General features: G+C 31.7%; 2 protein-coding genes across 4 annotated transcripts; one reads left to right on the top strand and one right to left on the bottom strand.

Annotated features, from left to right (window-relative positions):
* Positions 1 to 2,362: 2,362 nt before the first annotated feature.
* LOC111000349 (surfeit locus protein 1) lies at positions 2,363 to 4,210 on the bottom strand. The gene is made up of 5 exons (XM_022269755.2): positions 3,850 to 4,210; positions 3,651 to 3,772; positions 3,341 to 3,535; positions 3,050 to 3,223; positions 2,363 to 2,834 (listed from the first exon to the last, which is right to left on the bottom strand). The coding sequence occupies exons 1-5, from the start codon at positions 4,024 to 4,026 to the stop codon at positions 2,618 to 2,620; spliced, it is 885 nt and encodes a 294-aa protein (XP_022125447.2). The 5' UTR covers positions 4,027 to 4,210; the 3' UTR covers positions 2,363 to 2,617.
* A 1,242-nt stretch (positions 4,211 to 5,452) lies between these two features.
* On the top strand, positions 5,453 to 17,362 carry LOC111000704 (probable medium-chain specific acyl-CoA dehydrogenase, mitochondrial). 3 transcript variants are annotated; one of them, XM_022270262.2, is made up of 10 exons: positions 5,453 to 5,658; positions 6,648 to 6,744; positions 8,954 to 9,121; positions 12,028 to 12,128; positions 12,512 to 12,592; positions 13,482 to 13,612; positions 13,696 to 13,804; positions 14,314 to 14,454; positions 15,246 to 15,435; positions 16,172 to 17,362. In XM_022270262.2, exons 1-10 carry the CDS (start codon positions 5,641 to 5,643, stop codon positions 16,405 to 16,407), a joined length of 1,272 nt encoding a protein of 423 aa, XP_022125954.1. In that variant the 5' UTR covers positions 5,453 to 5,640; the 3' UTR covers positions 16,408 to 17,362. The 3 variants fall into 3 exon arrangements, with proteins under 3 accessions (XP_022125954.1, XP_022125947.1, XP_022125963.1); XM_022270255.2 differs by lacking the exon at positions 12,028 to 12,128 and adding an exon at positions 10,959 to 11,062; XM_022270271.2 differs by lacking the exons at positions 5,453 to 5,658; positions 12,028 to 12,128 and adding exons at positions 6,235 to 6,255; positions 10,959 to 11,062.

Here is a 17,362-nt window from a genome sequence, read left to right as displayed (position 1 = left end):
TAATATAAATTTAACACCACACCACAGCCTGTTTAATTACTTATTATGGGAGAATTGACATGCTTCTGGGGGACTTTGATAACGAAAAAATATTAAACTTTTGTCGTCGGTTAATTCAACAAACTGCCTCCATGTTAGTTATTTAAAATTGGGCAGGCAAAATAAAGAAGTAAATGTTGACGTACTTTTTGATAAAATTGCGTCTTATTAAAATAAAATATGAAAAATCTTGGTAAAAAAACTAGATGGTCTAAGATTTACAAACGATATTTGACACTATTATTTTTCTAAGTATCAGGTATTCTGTTTTCTTAGGTTCAAAGTTCAAGAAAGCTATCAATTCCCTATCTTGATACTTATTGTAATTAATTTTAAAGATAATAAATAAATATTCTACTAGAAAGGTAAACAGATCACTGGCTGTATATTTATGATCCTACTTAGGTACAATTACTGATGACTGGAGTATGAACGTATTTAACGTTCCATACAAATACCGCAACCGTATAAAAACGATAAACGAATGATAGTTCTCAAACAACACATTAATTTGAGAGGAAAAAATGTTGGAATTTATTGTGTAATAACCCGTAGAATGGCTACTTTAGTTTGGATATTACTTTGAATCACCCTTAATGGCACCTTTATACATTAAGACACAAAAAATTTATACTCATTTTTACAGCCTTTTATTGATGGATAATATAATAATTTAATCATAAACATGGGAAAGTATAGCGTAAAGAAAATAATTTTAACTCATACCTATATACCATACATATTCACACAAAGTGTGTGGTGTAATTGTAGAGAGTATACGACTAATTATTTAACCGGCACCATTATTCTGATTGCCGCCAAATAAGACGATAAAAGTGGAATCGTGATTTCAGGTCTTTAATTATAATTTAGCACCTAAACCACCTTTATCTAAATCATTTAGGTCAAGACAATCATGACTTTCCTAGATACTGTCAGAATGTTTATCGTTTAAATTCTATTTTGTTCGATCATTATTATGACTTATTAGCTATACATAATGGGCTTACAATTGTTAATACCTACAAATATGCCCTTCACTTAGGAAACTCGTAATAAATCCTTTAACCTTTATAATTATAGCTACTTACTCATTAACATAACCTTCTTTGAAATTATTTCAAATTAAAATTTACAAAAATAAGGAATAAATTAAACAAAAATTATGTTTTTCTATACTAATAGCGGATAGCGTTGGCATTTGCAAGGCTTGATATTGTATTTCAAAATGCAATCTCGCTGTTATCTTTCAACTGGGCAGTAAAGACGGGTCGATAAAAATGACTAACGCGAGACAGGCACCTTCCTTTCCTTACTTCTTCCTGAATTCTTAGTTTCATACTGAGTTTTTGTTTCGCGCGATCTTAAGATATATCAGCGCTGCAGATGTCGAGAGATCAATACTCATACCTCTGAAGAGAATCTGCGGCTTTGCATATAAATAATGAAATAACCTAAAAATAAAACTAGATACTGAAGGTCATTCACTTGTTAGAAAACAGAATTTGGTGAAAATTACTGGCAAATAGCACTTCACATGGCTCTATGTAGAAACAGCAACAACAAATACATATTATATTATACATTATATATGATAAAGAATTAAATTATTTACAAATTTAATCTATATTTCCAAAAAAATAGAACACAAGTTTCTCAGTGTTTAATCATTTTAGTTAAGTATGTTTAGCGTGGGTATTAATAAAATTCTAGGTATTTTCACAATACCTACATATTTTCATTTCCATTCCTCTACTTTTTCAATATTAATTAATAGGTTTTATATTAAATACCATTTATATTTTAGGTTCTTATGTTTTATGATCATATATATGTCGGCCAAATTTAAAGTGTAAAGGAAGTCATTCTGTATAATAAATTGTAATTATCTTGAGACTCGATTACACACATAATGTGTTTTTGTAATAGACAATAAACAACACAGCATTATAAATCAAAAGTTGGAAATTACAGAAGTCACATTATTCTGCATGTCTATTATTATATTGACTTGTAGCGACGGCCACAATTTATATGTAAATTAAGGAGACACAAAGATGATATCCTGAAAATACTAGTTAGTACATAGATTGGTCGAGGATCGTCCCTATATAATAGGAGGAAATTTTCACTATCCTACATCCAGTCAAGCCATGTTTTATTTTTCACGTTTATGTATTTTCTCGCAATACAGAAAGGAAAATGCTACCAGCGTTAAGGTACACTACGACAGAGACCAAATATTTTAATTCATTTTATTATTTTTTAAATATTTTTACTAGTACTATATTGTTTATTAAAATATACGAACATGAAAAAACAATTCATCAAAATAAACTTTATTTCTATTTCAATTTTAAGATCGGTGTAATCCATATACATTTTCTCATTACCTCTTAATTCTAAATTATTGATTATAAATTGCTATTAACTCTCTGTTCCATTAATCAAAGCAATAACTGTTTCCTATGGGACTAGATTTATTAGGTTGTAAGGCTCTCTTAATAAGGGACTACACATTGTAAAAAAAATGACATTGTAATATATATTTGTTATACTACAAACAAACAATTATGCTTTAAACAAGAGGGAGTTTTCTTATAAAGTAGCGATGCCACATAATTGCAGTAAATGCTGACAACATGTACCAGGTTATAAGATATGACATATGTTCATTTCTTAGATTGACTCGTGTTTGATTGGGCAAAGGCCAACCTTCTGGAGGCTCCGGATTGCCTCTTGCGTCTATCCATACTGGGGCACATCCTAAGTATGCACTCATTTGATACAAATCCCTAAAAATAAAATTTAGTTTCCTTTGGTGTCACTATTTAAAAATCTAAAATTACTTTGTATAAAGTCTATATACAAGAAATAGTCTTAGTATATATTAGAATAAGCCTGAATTAGCAGAAAACTGAGAACCATTGTTAACATACAAAAGTACAGAAGATTTCATTCTTCAGTAATTTGAGGCCTAAACTAAGGTGAATATAATAATTTGTCATACCTATAGAACCATGAACCTTTAACGGGATTATTTTTTGGCATAAACGGACTTCTTGCTTCTGTTAATCGGACAATTCCAGTAAGTTCAACTTCACCTTTAATCATTGATGCTTGACGCTTTTCCTTTGGGCGAAGTCCTTGGTGTATCCAACCACGATTTATTAAGATTACCTCACTACAATTGAAATATGTCCCTTTTATTTCAGTATCAGAAAAGATGCAATCCCATATAAATCTAAGACTAAATTTAAATTTTATATTGAATATAATTTTTTAAGCAATAATAACTTACCCAGAATCTGACAATTTAAATGGTGTGACAACCAGCCAACCTTGGTTTTTTTTAGGATCTGATACAAGTGAACCAACTCTTGGCAAGCTTTCATTTTCAACCAGAGCTCTTGGGCCTATTAAAATTTCTTTATCATGCAGAAACTCTCCTCGAACTTTTACAGGTTTATATTCCATATTATCAAGTTCATGAAAACTGTAATATTATTAGGATTAACTACAGTAGCTACATTATATTACAATAGCCAAAACTAAGAAATAAATGAAAAATCTTTTAAGTCATCATCTTATTTTAGTAACAGCTTACATACTCATGTGGGATATCCACAGGCGAAGAATTTGTTGTTGCTTGCATTCGGTCTATAAGTTCTAACTTCCATTGTAGGCGATATGCTTGCCAACAACCTAAGCCAAAGGAGCCAACTGGTATAACCTTCAAATGAAAAGTAATTTTATAAATTATAGCACTTATCAAAAATTTAATATGTAATAATAATAAAATTACTATACCAATAACATCCATTTAATTACTTCTCCGGGTTCCTTCTCTTTTACCTTTTGCAGTCTAATAGATTTGCCAGAAGTAAACTTCGAGTTTTGCCTAACAACATTTATGGAGTGTTTTTTTGCCGTAGCATTAAGTAAAGAAAAATAACTTTTACTTAGTTTACAGAAACCACTCAACATTTTGTGTTCTTAATAATTGTATACTTCTCTTATAAAAATACACAATTCTTTACACTTACTGGATAACAAAATCTGAATTTTGTTTTACTGAAAAAATGTTAAACTGTAAATAATAAATATAGAATACTGATAATTAGTCTGAATCTACACTAAAAATCAACTAAAAAATATATGTGTAATTACAAAAGGATGTCAGTATAAAGTAATCACAGATCAGAGAGTAGGAACAAAATTTCTCGTACTCTTTCTATCTATGGCTTCTATCACAGACAATAAAAACACAATCAACTACTAATCAGTCCAATTAAAACAAACATTTAAACAAATACTTAAGGTATAGTTCTACAGGAATCTCATAGCAAATAGGGAATTAAAAATTTGTTATGGGAAATACTTGGGAAATTGAAATGGTCTTGATACTGTTTAATTTTTATTTATGTGTAGCATTAAAGGGCATATTTATTGCAACAATGAAGTATATTTATTATTTAAATGAAGATTGTGTGTGTGATTGTGTGTTATCCATTGGGTTCTTAAGATATATAAATAATCGTAAATTACTATAATATGTACTATTCTATTACAAATCATTTCAATCATACAAATAACTTAAAACATTCAGAACTAGAAAACGATTAAATAAATTCCACTTCCATTTCGTGTTCTTCATCAGATGATAGATATGGTAATTTTTGTAATATTTTCTTTATTTACATCGAAGTGGTAGTCAGCAGATACGCTAGTTGACCAGTACACCCGACAATAAGCAGGTGGAGAAAATTCTTCGCTTCAATTAAACTACTTTCATTTGGACCTGCAATTTCTTTAATTTGCCAGCACTTTTTCAGAGAACATGAACCGAGAATGAAGGCCTACTATCCAAGTCATTATGCTCTTCAGTTTCGCGGTTTAGTTTCGTGGCGTTAGTATATTTGTAGACTTATGTCATCTCGTTACCTTATAATGTTCCTTTTTTTTTGGCTCTGTTTGTGCATTAGCCAGCGTTAAGTATAATGTTCCTTTTTGATTGGTAGTAAACATAATCAAAATCCATCTCCTTAAGTATACGTTTATAAAAAATAATAACATTTACTATGTGACTCAAGCAATAGCTTAGTTATTCATAATCATCATCAGTCTATATACATCCCACTGCAGGGCACTAGCACCTTTAACGAGTGAGAGTCAGAGGGATCATTACTTAATATTTTTCTCAACTCTGAGATTCTCTTTCATCGTTGAAATCAATAAGAATAATAATCGAAGAATTTGTAACAGTTTCATTACTGTTGGCATTGCCTTCTAAACTGTCAATAATTCATTAACTTTGTTCGCATATTATAATTTACCACTCAAACAGAGAGTACAACAAAAACTTTAGGCCTTTTAAATCGTATTTAAAGTTTTTCTTAGGGAAAACATTCTGTAGAAGTTGGCATCACTGGCTAGTGGCTACAAAAGCCTGTTGCAATCGACCATTTTTGGGATTTGATATTTCGCAATTCTTATTATAAATCGAAAGTTTATTAATATCGGACGTGGCCACTGTATTGTATTGTATCAATCCCATACAGCTATTAATAAGAAAAAAGGAATTATCTCAGGTCGACCATTATGAATCCTCTAAGCCAAGTAAGTCTTTTAAAATTAAAATTATCTTTGTTTTAAATTAGCCAAAATCTTTCTCGTGATATATCGCAGCTTTCAAATATTAAAAGTATGTTAATAAATGCTCTGGCAATGTTTTACCCTAAAATCTAAATTTACTATGTGTAATATACTGGTACATCTCCACGACCGTAGATTGTAGATACAAAGTCCAAAGTTCAATGGAACATAACAAGTAGTTAAGACAGTTTTATGCGTATCACGATAATTGGCGAAGCGATTAAACATACCATAGAAATAGCATTTTAAAGAATTGTAACACTAAGGGAATCAGGTACCCTTTAGGGACATTGAATATATATTTATACTACACTACATACTTGTTTAAGCATGCAAGTTAAGTATTGATTTTTGTAAACTTTGGCATTATTTTAACATTTGCTTGTAGTATAATCCTATCTGTGTGACATACTTATACAACTTTTCCCATATCATAGTGTAACATTGTAATTTTAAAGTAATCATTTAATATGTATGTTTAATGCTGATATAAATACTCCTTTGTTTTTGGCTTAGCTGTTGTCATGTAGGCATATGTTTATCAAAAGCAAGTGAATGATGGTTTGTCTTTTATTTATTTATTTTTTAATTTGATACAACTTTTGTTCGGTGTTATTTGTAAGCCTTTCCATAGACTACTGGATACCTACTACCACACAGACCTAACAAATTTCTATGTCTGTTTTATTAAGCCATTTGTGGTAACTAAACCAATACAATTATAATGTATTTAGACAACTGGTTGGTTTTAATCCATTGATACTTTTATCACTGCAGAGCAAAAAGTCAAAATAAAAAGTGCAGCTATAATCCATGTCCTCTTCACAACATTTTGTTGTAATCTGAATTCACTTTCTGTTTCTACTCAAAAGACCACATTTCAACTTTCATTCCACTTTATATCTGTATTATGTAAAGCATGTGTGGTGTATAATGTTATTATATACTTACAGATTGTGCGTGCTGCCAGGCCAATCTACCGCACTTTCTCCACATCTGTATCAAGTGCATCTCAAGCCAAAGAAATCCCAACTACTGGCTTGTGCTTTGGTAAGGAAAGAAATGTAAATATTTTGTGCAAATGTAACAAGGAGTAACAACAAATAACAAATATGATCAATTACTCATTCACTACTTCAGGCTCTTTCAAAAACACGTAACCATTCTTTTCATCTGTTTAGTTATTATAATTAAGTAGGTTTAATTTAGAAGAAATAAATTGATATTAATTTGTTTACTAATTACATAACAACTGAGCAACACTTTAATTATTATATTTAATTATTAATTCTAAAATGTTAAAACATACAAATAACTTAATAAACTCTCAATTATTTCCTTACAAAAATGCTATTTGCATGTTATCTATATAAAAATAAAATATAAATATATTGTAAATTTTACATGCCACTAAAAAGATTAAGATACCATTGCCTCTGGTTGATATCAGAATACCAAGCAGACTTAGGTTAGTATAAAATATGTGGCTAAACTTTAGTTATAAATAAAGTTTAAGTGTACATATAGAGATAAGCAACACAGAAGAACCTTTTCTATGAACTAGATAGAGTAGAGAGAAATAGATAGAGTAGAGAACAAAGAGCAATACTCAATATTTTAATTTAAGTAACACAAATTTACACAGATGAATGTCAATAAAGTAATTACATTCATCATTTTTTGTGAGGTAATATGTTACGCATATGCTCTGGCTTCACGGTTGCCTGGTGGTGAAGGGTTATGTGAGACTAGGTACTGTGCATATCCACTAAAACCCCACGGCGCCACCAGCAATCGCCCTAGGCAGGTAACGGTAACAGCCTTGTCCGCATCCAGCCATGCGATTAGCCGTTAAAACTAATTACATGCATCTAAATTAACATTAACTGCCAGCTCTATCATATACTGTACCACATTAGCACCTGCTCAGCAGTATGTATCATTGGCGGATATATACATTTTGAATGTAGAGTCTGTGAATTTTGTTACGCCCTCGTAATTGTCATGACCATTATTAATTATTAGTTATAATCAGCTAACTTTCATACAAATACCCAAATATAATAATATTTATCAGTTTGAAAATATTGCATCTTATGTTAACACAAATTCTATTTAATTTTCTTATCTGAGTCATTTAGGTTAAGTCAATATCTAACACAGATATAATATGCCAATGTGGAAATCTTTATCGTAAAATAGATTTTTTTGGCTGATAAAATTATTTAATATAAATTATAAAAAAATAGATGGTGATGGATAAGGTGATTTTTATTATTGTTACATCTTTGACTTGAAGCAAGCAGTTTTAGTGTGCAGTAGGAGAGTTCTAGATTGAAGTATTAAGAAGGAGAATTATCTAATCTATATAAATTATACTACATTTATATCAAATGCAAACAGCGAAATAAACAAAATCTGTATCTAAACCCAAGACTATTCAATAAAAATCTAATACATATGTATCAAATAGGAAGCAACGGTTTCTTCTTTAACATTAAGGCGCGTTTAAATGTAAATCGCACCAATATATTCCTGCTGGAAACTGATGATGGTGGTGATAATGATAGAATAAATATGTTTCAAATCGGTTCATAGTACTATTATTATTTTAAACGGTTATTCTAAACTTTTCTACACCTAAAATCTCTTACGTAATACAAGATACGTAATAAACTTTAATTATACTACTATATATTCAAACTAAATGTAAACTAAATACAATTTTTAATTAGTAATTTCTAATATAATATTGTTTATACGTCGACATGTGGAATTGAATTTAACAGTAGCCATATATCTGCATGTGGATTTTATGTGTCCTTAATTATAATATAATAACGATCACACGATATAGGACTAAAAATTAACACCCCAGATTCAAATTGAACTTTTTTTGTTAATCCAGTATTGCAACCCCACTACCCCTAATGTTATCTTAGTTATAAGTTCATATTTTAAATAATTAAAGCTAGTTATTACCCAGCGTCAAACAAAGTTTTTCATCCGGCACCGAACTTTACTCTCGTTGCTTAAGTTATTTTAGATTCAGAGTTGATACTTAACGTGACCTATGTCTTTCGTGTGTCAAAATTCAATTTGTTTTTGACATAATTAGCGGAGTTACTCATCGAGTAAAGATGTTATTTCTAAATTAGATTTCGAGGCATTTACATTTTAATATACGCTTATTTGTAATGAAATTTGATAATTTAGTTCAAATAACTCTTTCTTTAATAGTAATCATTCATTGTTTAAGAACTCTCTGATGAACAAAAAGCACTTCAAGAATTGGCAAGGAAGTTTACTCGCGAAGAAATTACGCCAGTAGCAGCTCAATATGACAAGTCTGGGGAGTACCCATGGCCCATTGTCAAGAAGGCCTGGGAGCTCGGGCTTATGAATGGACATATTCCTGAACACTGTGGTAATGTCATCTCACTTTCAAATGTTTATGTAGTTGCATTTATATAGTTAGATTAATTAAGAGCGGCATTGGCCTAGTGGATTCAGCGTGCAACTCTCATTCCTGAGGTCTTAGGTATGAGCCCTGGCTATACAGCAGTGGTCTTTTTGTCTAGACACAGGGTATATTCCCATTTAACTCGTTCGTACGGTAAGGGAAAAATCCTGAAGAAACCGTCATGCCTTAGACCCAACAAGCCAGAAGGTTGTTCACCTACTTGTCTATTGCAAATGCTCACGTAATACATACAGCAAATATAGCCCAGACCTAAGAAGCGTTTTTGTTATAGTTAAATTTACTGACAAAAACAATCGTCCTTAATTAATCATAAAATTATTCACACTTCTAAAGTTACATTTGTGTCCGAAGGTCACGGAACGAGTAATTTTGAGTGTTTCAAATTAAATTTTATATATTATTTAAAATGGACCGACAATGTCAGGGACGCGAATCACAACTAATCACAATCATGACTTGATCTTTTGTCAGGCGTAGAAGGCTGATCACCAACTTGCCTATTAAGAAAAATAATACCTATAAATTTGCAGCGCTAGGTTTTTTAATATTTAGTTATATTTAAACGTAACGTACGTGTATATTTTAACGTAACACATTTAATTTTGACTGTCTAATATTTGTTTGTTCGGACGCAATATTTGTCACCTTCATTATTCACATTGGGTTAGTCATATTTGCGTGTTGATTTTACTTTATAATCTGCGTCTATCAATAAATAAGTTACGTAATCATCCGAAAGTACAAAGTACAATAATCTAATCTGTAGTTTAATTTGAAATTATATTTATTTTCTTTGGAATTTCCTAGGAAGGCGTAAAGGCGGTATGAATTTAACTAAAACATTTAGAATATAATTAATAATATTCCATTTATATTACAAAGATAACTTATGACTATTTTTTATATCCTTCTCCAAGACGGCTGGACTACAAACAGAAGGTAGGTTTTTAGAATTTATTAACCACAATCCAAGAGTCGAAAACATTGCAATAAATCGATTAAAACAAGTCGAAAACAGTTAATTCGGCTGAATATTGCAGTCACCTACTACTTATTTATCTAGTTTATGACCATGGCATATTAGGCATAAATTTAATCTTTCTCAGTTCAGAAAAACATCTCAATCTCAAAGTCAAAAAGTCAAATCATTTATTCCAATTAGTCCACCTAAAATGGCACTTTTGAACGTTAAATAAAATATAAAGATGATTCTAGTAGCTCCTTCCAGGTCCATTTATCTATTTTCAATTATAAGCTACACACATAAGATAACATATGAATGCCGATTAAAATGTATCGTTTTATTTGAATAATTCTCTATACACAGATTAATCTGAATGATATTGGGTCTAGATGCCTTTGACGCTTGTTTGGTAACTGAAAATGTGGCCTTTGGGTGTGATGGTATTAAGGATAGAAATATAGTAATTATTAGCAATTTGATTTAAAACGAGAAAAGCGTATACATGCGTAGCTGTGTGATAAGTATACAAGTTTTTATTGTGTAAATTCTATAGGATAGTTGCAGATTTTTCTCGTCTTCATTCTTAGATTGGACGGTGAACTTCATCCTTGGACTATATGGCATTTTTATTTCAGGCGGGTTAGGCTTAGGCGTTACGGAGAGTTGTATAGTGTGCGAAGAGATAGCTTTCGGCTGTTCAGGAATGATGGCATCTTTGTACATCACTGATGTCGGAGTGAGCGTCCGCTCTTATTTGTGTTATTAGGAAAGCATGTGGTCCTTTAACATTCTCATTATTAAAAGGCGTAATTACAGGGGGTGTAGGCAATTTGGGAGTGTTCGAAGAATGTCTCATCGGTGAAGAGTTTTCCTTCGGTTGTTCCGGCATCGGAACGGCTGTTGGTGGAACAAATTTGGGAGTGAGTTATTGGGATTATCAAAACTTCTATGGTGCCGAAATATATGTAACATGAGCTGTTCAAATTGGTTCCATTAACGAGACCCCGTATCTATAGTTTGCTTTATTAATTTATTATGCAATTAGGTGAAATAAAATCATTTAGTAACGAATTGCTTTGTGAATTTTATTTACGAAATCATAATTAGCTATACTTTTGAATTTGTTAAATATGTTATTATTAAGATAGGTCGGTTGGAAACTTTTACATAAGCAATGAGTGTGTACTTCACAAAAAAATATTAAGTAGTAACCTTAGAATTTATTTCATTTAGAAATTATTTAAAAACTTATAGATACGGAGGTAAGTGGTTAAATTGTATCTCTAATTCTATGTTGGCACTGCCTCAACTGATTTGACCTGTCGCTTTCAACGGTTAATAGTACCTATATCTGGGATAAAAACAACATAAATATTTTATGTGAATAATTTTTTTTCGGGCCTAACCTTATTCTCTATTTATAAGTATTTATATATTGTATATGTCTTTGTTATTCCCTTTTCCGCTAATTTATAGCAGTGACTGTACGAATGTACTAACGAGTACAATGTGCAGGGATTTGATTCATTAAATGATATATTATTATAGACATTATTGGCTAATATTTGAAATTGTTTATTTATTGACAAAGTCATTATGATATAACTTTATATTTGAATTTATCTATTGTGATTTCAATTATAATTATTACATTATATTAATGATAAAAGATAAGTTTTGTTCTAATCGCGGTTGGTAGAAACAACTGTCATCATAAAGGTTTCCTTGTGAATTTCACCTTTGATCACCCATAAATATAAAAACGTACACGTAGTACGTGTTATTGACATAAACTAATCTATGATAGTGTTTCAATGTACTCGTGGTAAAGGTTTAATCATTTTAATCGACTCATATTTATCGCTTGATACATCCTAAATTACAGGTGGATTGAATATGGGAGTCTTTGATGGGTGTTTGATTGGGGAGGAGTTTGCGTTCGGTTGTACAGGCATAGCGACTGCATTGGAAGCAAGTGGTCTTGGAGTGAGTGGCGAATACCAATCTATAATTATGGCATGAGCTGGTGCATGTTTCGTATAGTACCAGGCTTAGATGCAATTCTTAATGTAAACATATCGAAGTTTTAATTGTCCAAGCTCTCCAAGAGTAGGTACTTGGTAATGGTCATGCTTTGCATTTAATACATCTCAAATTATATACTAACATTAATAAATTAAAACCAATAGAACTATTTTCACTATAAAATTATTTTATATGAAAGTCTATTGGTTTTATTTGCTATTTTAATATTCGAATTCGGGTGGTTCTGGGTTCCTGGTTCTATAGGTACTGTTAACTGTCACTAATCGCAAACTTACATTAATATCGATAGGATTACATCTTACTAAGAGATCTAATGTTTTCAGCAAACTCCGGTAATTATTGCCGGAAATAAAGAACAGCAAAAAAAGTATTTGGGTAGACTGGTCGACGAACCTCTTGTTGCCGTAAGTATTAAGTTAAACTATTTAAAAAAATGCCCTCTTAGAAACGTATAGTTGATTTTGGGTAGCATATAACGTTGAAAAATAGATTACAATGAAACCTATGGTTCTTGCTTGGACCACAACTTGTTCTTCTAAAAGGAGAGACAATTGGTATGAATATCCAGAGCAATGTGTCCATTTTGATTGTAAAAGGGGGCAATTGAAATCGGCTGGATATTACTAGGAGACTTGAGAGTTCAAACTGAAGCTAATGAAGTTGGAACCTGATATAAAATCACTGTGCAGGAAGCATTAAGCACAAGGATCTCAATTAATATATAAAAATCTTAATATTAATATAATAATTTCAAATAATAAAATTATGTGAAATTAGAATTTCGGGTTTTAGTTATATTTGAAAAAAAAGTGCATATTATATTAGAATTTTAGAAAGGCTAAAGTATGGCACAAACGACGGTGGGAAACACTAATTTGGAAGATACACAGCATATAAATAAGTTGGGGTTTTGACATTCTACCTTATGCAGATGCGGTTATTATGTAAAATCTTAATAATTGGTACCTTATAAAAGACTATTTCTGGATCTTTAGACTGAATAACAATATAAAATATAGACAGTGATGAAGCCGTCACTTATTTGCGCCTATTTAAATGCCTAAAACGAATAAGAGATATAGAATCCATAATCCATTAGATATTTATTTTTTATACATATAAACGTTGTTATTCAAGTGAATAACAAATTAGTGCCATTAATAATAAAAATATTTTTTATTAAATGCTTAACGATAATCATTAAGTTCCTTCAAACCTTCAAACCCGAAACAACGCCGCGAAACCATGCAAGGACCACGCCTAAGTTTACCTTCTAGTATCGAATTATTTTAGGCTTACTGTGTGACGGAACCTGGTGCCGGGTCTGATGTGGCTGGAGTAAAGACTAAAGCGGTGAAGAAAGGTGACGAATGGATTATCAATGGTCAGAAAATGTGGATCACCAATGGTGGTGTCGCCAACTGGTAATTCTTTTCGCTGTGTTGGGCATGCGCAATTACTCTTTTTTGTATAATTCTTTCAAATTTATTATAAAATATTAAATTAGGTACTTTGTGCTGGCGAGAACAAACCCGGACCCCAAATGCCCAGCTAGTAAGGCATTTACTGGCTTTATTGTGGAGAGAGATTGGCCCGGCGTTAACCCTGGACGCAAGGTATGCACTTCCTCAATAGTAGCTATTTGCAATAAAATTGAAAACCGATGATGCGATGACGTCATACCCTGGATCTTACTCTAGTTCTCGACTTTACCCAAGGTCAGCCTGTAGTTCGACAGGTCGAGGATAGAGGAAAAGTGTGGATTCTTTTAGGTTAGAGTAACGGTTCCATACTTGCTCCACATAATAATTTCCCTTTTTGCCGTGGTAACCATTTTCTGACATTTCAAAGACTTCAACATTGCACCGCGCGCTTCGGGTGTTTTTTTTTTATAAAAGGTATTAACATTAATCTCCGAAAATGAAACGTTTAAAACCAAATGTTGCGTTAAAGAAAATGAATTTAATTATTACAGCATACACAAAACAAAAGAAATCACCATCAGCAACACTGATTAAGTGAGCCTATATCTTGGAGACACCTGCAACAATTATACACACCAAACATATTATGTAACATACTAAAAGGATATTCCAGTCTGGGCTTTAATAATAATTCTTTCCAGGAAATGAACATGGGACAACGCGCGTCTGATACGCGCGGCATCTCATTCGAAGATGTTCGCGTGCCCAAAGAGAATGTTCTTCTCGGTGAAGGTGATGGCTTCAAGATCGCTATGGGGGCCTTTGACAAGACTCGTCCACCTGTATGTATTGAATTAGAACAATGGGCCAATTAATTCGAACTTTTTTTAAAGTTACAGAAGTATAACCTTCTATCATTATTCATAATACTATTACCACCGTAATTATGACACAATTATTTTGATTTAGAGGAAATTGAGAAAAAATTGAAAAAAAAAATTTAGCACTTAGGTTTTTATTTTGGAAAAGCAAATCTATACGGTGCCAAAATGTTCCCTTTATGGTATACGACTAAAAAAAGGTAGACTAAGTAGAGAAATGTAGTTCACAGCTCGGTAAAGCATAAATAACTGAATAGTAACTTTTCATAAGTGTATTCGAGTTAGCTAGCTTAGAAACTAACTAAGAGTTATATTCGTAGTTTCTTTCTAAAACGTTTTTGTTTAATAAACCCCGAGGTTTTCGCATACCAACAGCAGGAGGGAACCGTCTATTCTCTCCCAAAAAGGAACTTTATTTACTTAAGGTCAGGTGGACTTGGATGATATCAGCTTGTGTGTGATGTGGGACTTCATCTTTAGGCTTCCATGCTGTTAAAATTTTCCGCAAATTTATTAAGTTATTAGTTACAAGTTTCGTCAAAATCAGTGCAGATCTATCCGGTCTTTTCGGTTTTAAGGTTCTCCAATCATAGAGGTTACGTACTTACAAAACTTCCATATCGATTTTTGAGTTTAATACTCAGACTCAAAAATGAGCATGTCAGAAGGCTGATCTCCATCCTTATTAAAATGATCACGAAATAAATACTAAACCTATGTTAAAGGGTTGTTTATTACATTTAAATTTGTAGGTCGCTTCTGGCGCCACCGGTCTCGCGGCACGAGCTTTGTATGAAGCGACAAAATATGCGTTGGAACGCAAAACATTCGGTGTACCAATCGCTACTCACCAGGCAGTGGCCTTTATGCTCGCTGATATGGCGATTGGTGTTGAGAGTGCCAGACTTGCCTGGCAAAAGGCAGCCTGGATGGTTGATCACGGTAATAATTTTTATCATATAACCTCACGTGTTGCTTACTGATTTACATAAGCGGTCGGTGGTATACGAAATGGAACCGACTGCCCATTGACCTATCTGAACCAATCCGACTTCCTTCAAGAAAAGCCAATTCTTAAAGGCCTGCTTGCAATGTGTTTGGGCCGCTTAACATCAGGTGATCTTCCTCGTTTGCCCTTTGTTCTATAAAAAGCGGATGTTTCTATATGTACCTTTGGCAAAACAATACTTATAAAAAGACCTAATATAGGCTCTTATTTAAAAGCTAAATAATAAAAATACTTAACAATATTTATAGGTAGTTTTTTAAAATAATTTGATTTTCGTTCTTAAATTGAACTCTATTCGTTTAACATGTTCATAAAATTAATTTTCTTAATTGTCTGTTGTCAGAAAATATAGAGTATACAATGTATTATAAATTCAGCAAAATTTCTTTAGTAGTAGAATATGTAGTTCATTTTTAGCTCTTAGTCTATGAATAAAAATGTGTGGGGTCAATTTACGCCAATTGTATTGACAGAAAGAGCACGAAATTTGCCTCACTATACACTCGCATAAACTTTACTTCTCCTATTTTAAATTGTGTGTGTTACGGCAATGGTTACCATGGTAACCATAGAATAAAATGCTTTAGTTCATAATAGTTGAGAATAATTATGATTTCTAAAAAAACTTTCAGCGCTATTTTTTATAATATATATGGAAATATTTTGTAGGACAAAGAAACACATTGATGGCTTCAGTGGCGAAGTGCCACGCTTCAGAAATCGCTAACAAAGCTGCCACAGATGCGGTTCAGATATTCGGCGGAAATGGATTCAATACTGAATATCCCGTTGAGAAATTAATGCGTGACGCCAAAATCTACCAAATATACGAAGGTACATCACAAATTCAAAGACTTATCATCTCAAGGGAGATATTGACAGCTGCTAAGCAGTCTAATGCATAAAATCAGATTTTTCTAAAGGGATAATTGGTTAATTAATTTACAATTGGTTATTATGTGAAACAATATAAATTTAGTCGCTTTTGACATTAATTGTCACAAAAACTTCAAGCCCAAAATCACAGATTATTGCTTAGTTTTTCTAAAATTGCAGATATTTGTTTAAGTTTAAATATGTATTATAATTTAATGAAAACTACATCATAGAGGCCGTTCAAGTATTTACGTAACGATTACGTCATCAGTAATTATTTACTTTTTTTTAACCACACATTGTCTATGTTTGAAGTCGAAGTGCATTTTCGAGGATTCCTACAAAATATTAATGTGTTTATGTACTATATATTATTTTTGGAACTTTACTTTTATTGTAAGTAATTCTGCTTACGGAATATTTGAACGGCCCCATAATGGTGTAAAGGGCTCAATATATTATTATTTTTTTCTGTTTGCGTATTTTGACATGTAATGTATGTATATTGTTGAAACTTCAAAATAACAAAAACCTTGTCAAACTTCAGACCCTCGTATAACATAGATATTCATTTATGTAAAATTTATCATGATTTATATTTATGATTTATACTTATTACATATTTCGTTCGAAATATAGTTTTCTCTTAGAATTTTTTTATTATTCATTGCTATTTAACGTGTTATGTGAAGTCATACAAGCGCTTCATGCGAGCCAAGTACAACGCGTTTCCTATAACGCGGAATCAATCTACCGTGTTATAGGAGGGATAAGTTTTATATGGTTTTTGTTATAAGCGGAAGTGCGATTTCTCTGTTATGACCTTGCTTATATATTTCTTTATTTTTATAAATTTTTGATTGTATTAATTATTTGTTGGTAGTTTGTAAGTGAAAGTCATCACGTATTTTTGTATAGCTTTTCAGAGTACATGAAAATGTTATATTTTACATGTTCTTGTATTTAAATAAAATCAAACCCCCT

The sequence above is a fragment of the Pieris rapae genome, chromosome Z (assembly GCF_905147795.1).
Source record: "Pieris rapae chromosome Z, ilPieRapa1.1, whole genome shotgun sequence".
In the NCBI taxonomy this organism is placed as follows: domain Eukaryota; kingdom Metazoa; phylum Arthropoda; class Insecta; order Lepidoptera; family Pieridae; genus Pieris; species Pieris rapae.
Note: the sequence above shows the minus strand (reverse complement) of the source record. Positions and strands in the feature narration are given on the sequence as shown.

What these genes read in the sequence shown, in the direction of transcription:
- LOC111000349 (XM_022269755.2), bottom strand. Translation starts at nt 4,026, where the DNA reads ATGTTGAGTGGTTTCTGTAAACTAAGTAAAAGTTATTTTTCTTTACTT. An exon ending in TTTAAATTGTCAGATTCTGG is followed by an intron (nt 3,224 to 3,340) that starts GTAAGTTATTAT and finishes TTTCAATTGTAG; the next exon opens with TGAGGTAATCTTAATAAATC. An exon ending in AAAGGTTCATGGTTCTATAG is followed by an intron (nt 2,835 to 3,049) that starts GTATGACAAATT and finishes TTTTATTTTTAG; the next exon opens with GGATTTGTATCAAATGAGTG.
- LOC111000704 (XM_022270255.2), top strand. An exon ending in AATGGTGGTGTCGCCAACTG is followed by an intron (nt 13,613 to 13,695) that starts GTAATTCTTTTC and finishes ATATTAAATTAG; the next exon opens with GTACTTTGTGCTGGCGAGAA. An exon ending in AGCCTGGATGGTTGATCACG is followed by an intron (nt 15,436 to 16,171) that starts GTAATAATTTTT and finishes AATATTTTGTAG; the next exon opens with GACAAAGAAACACATTGATG.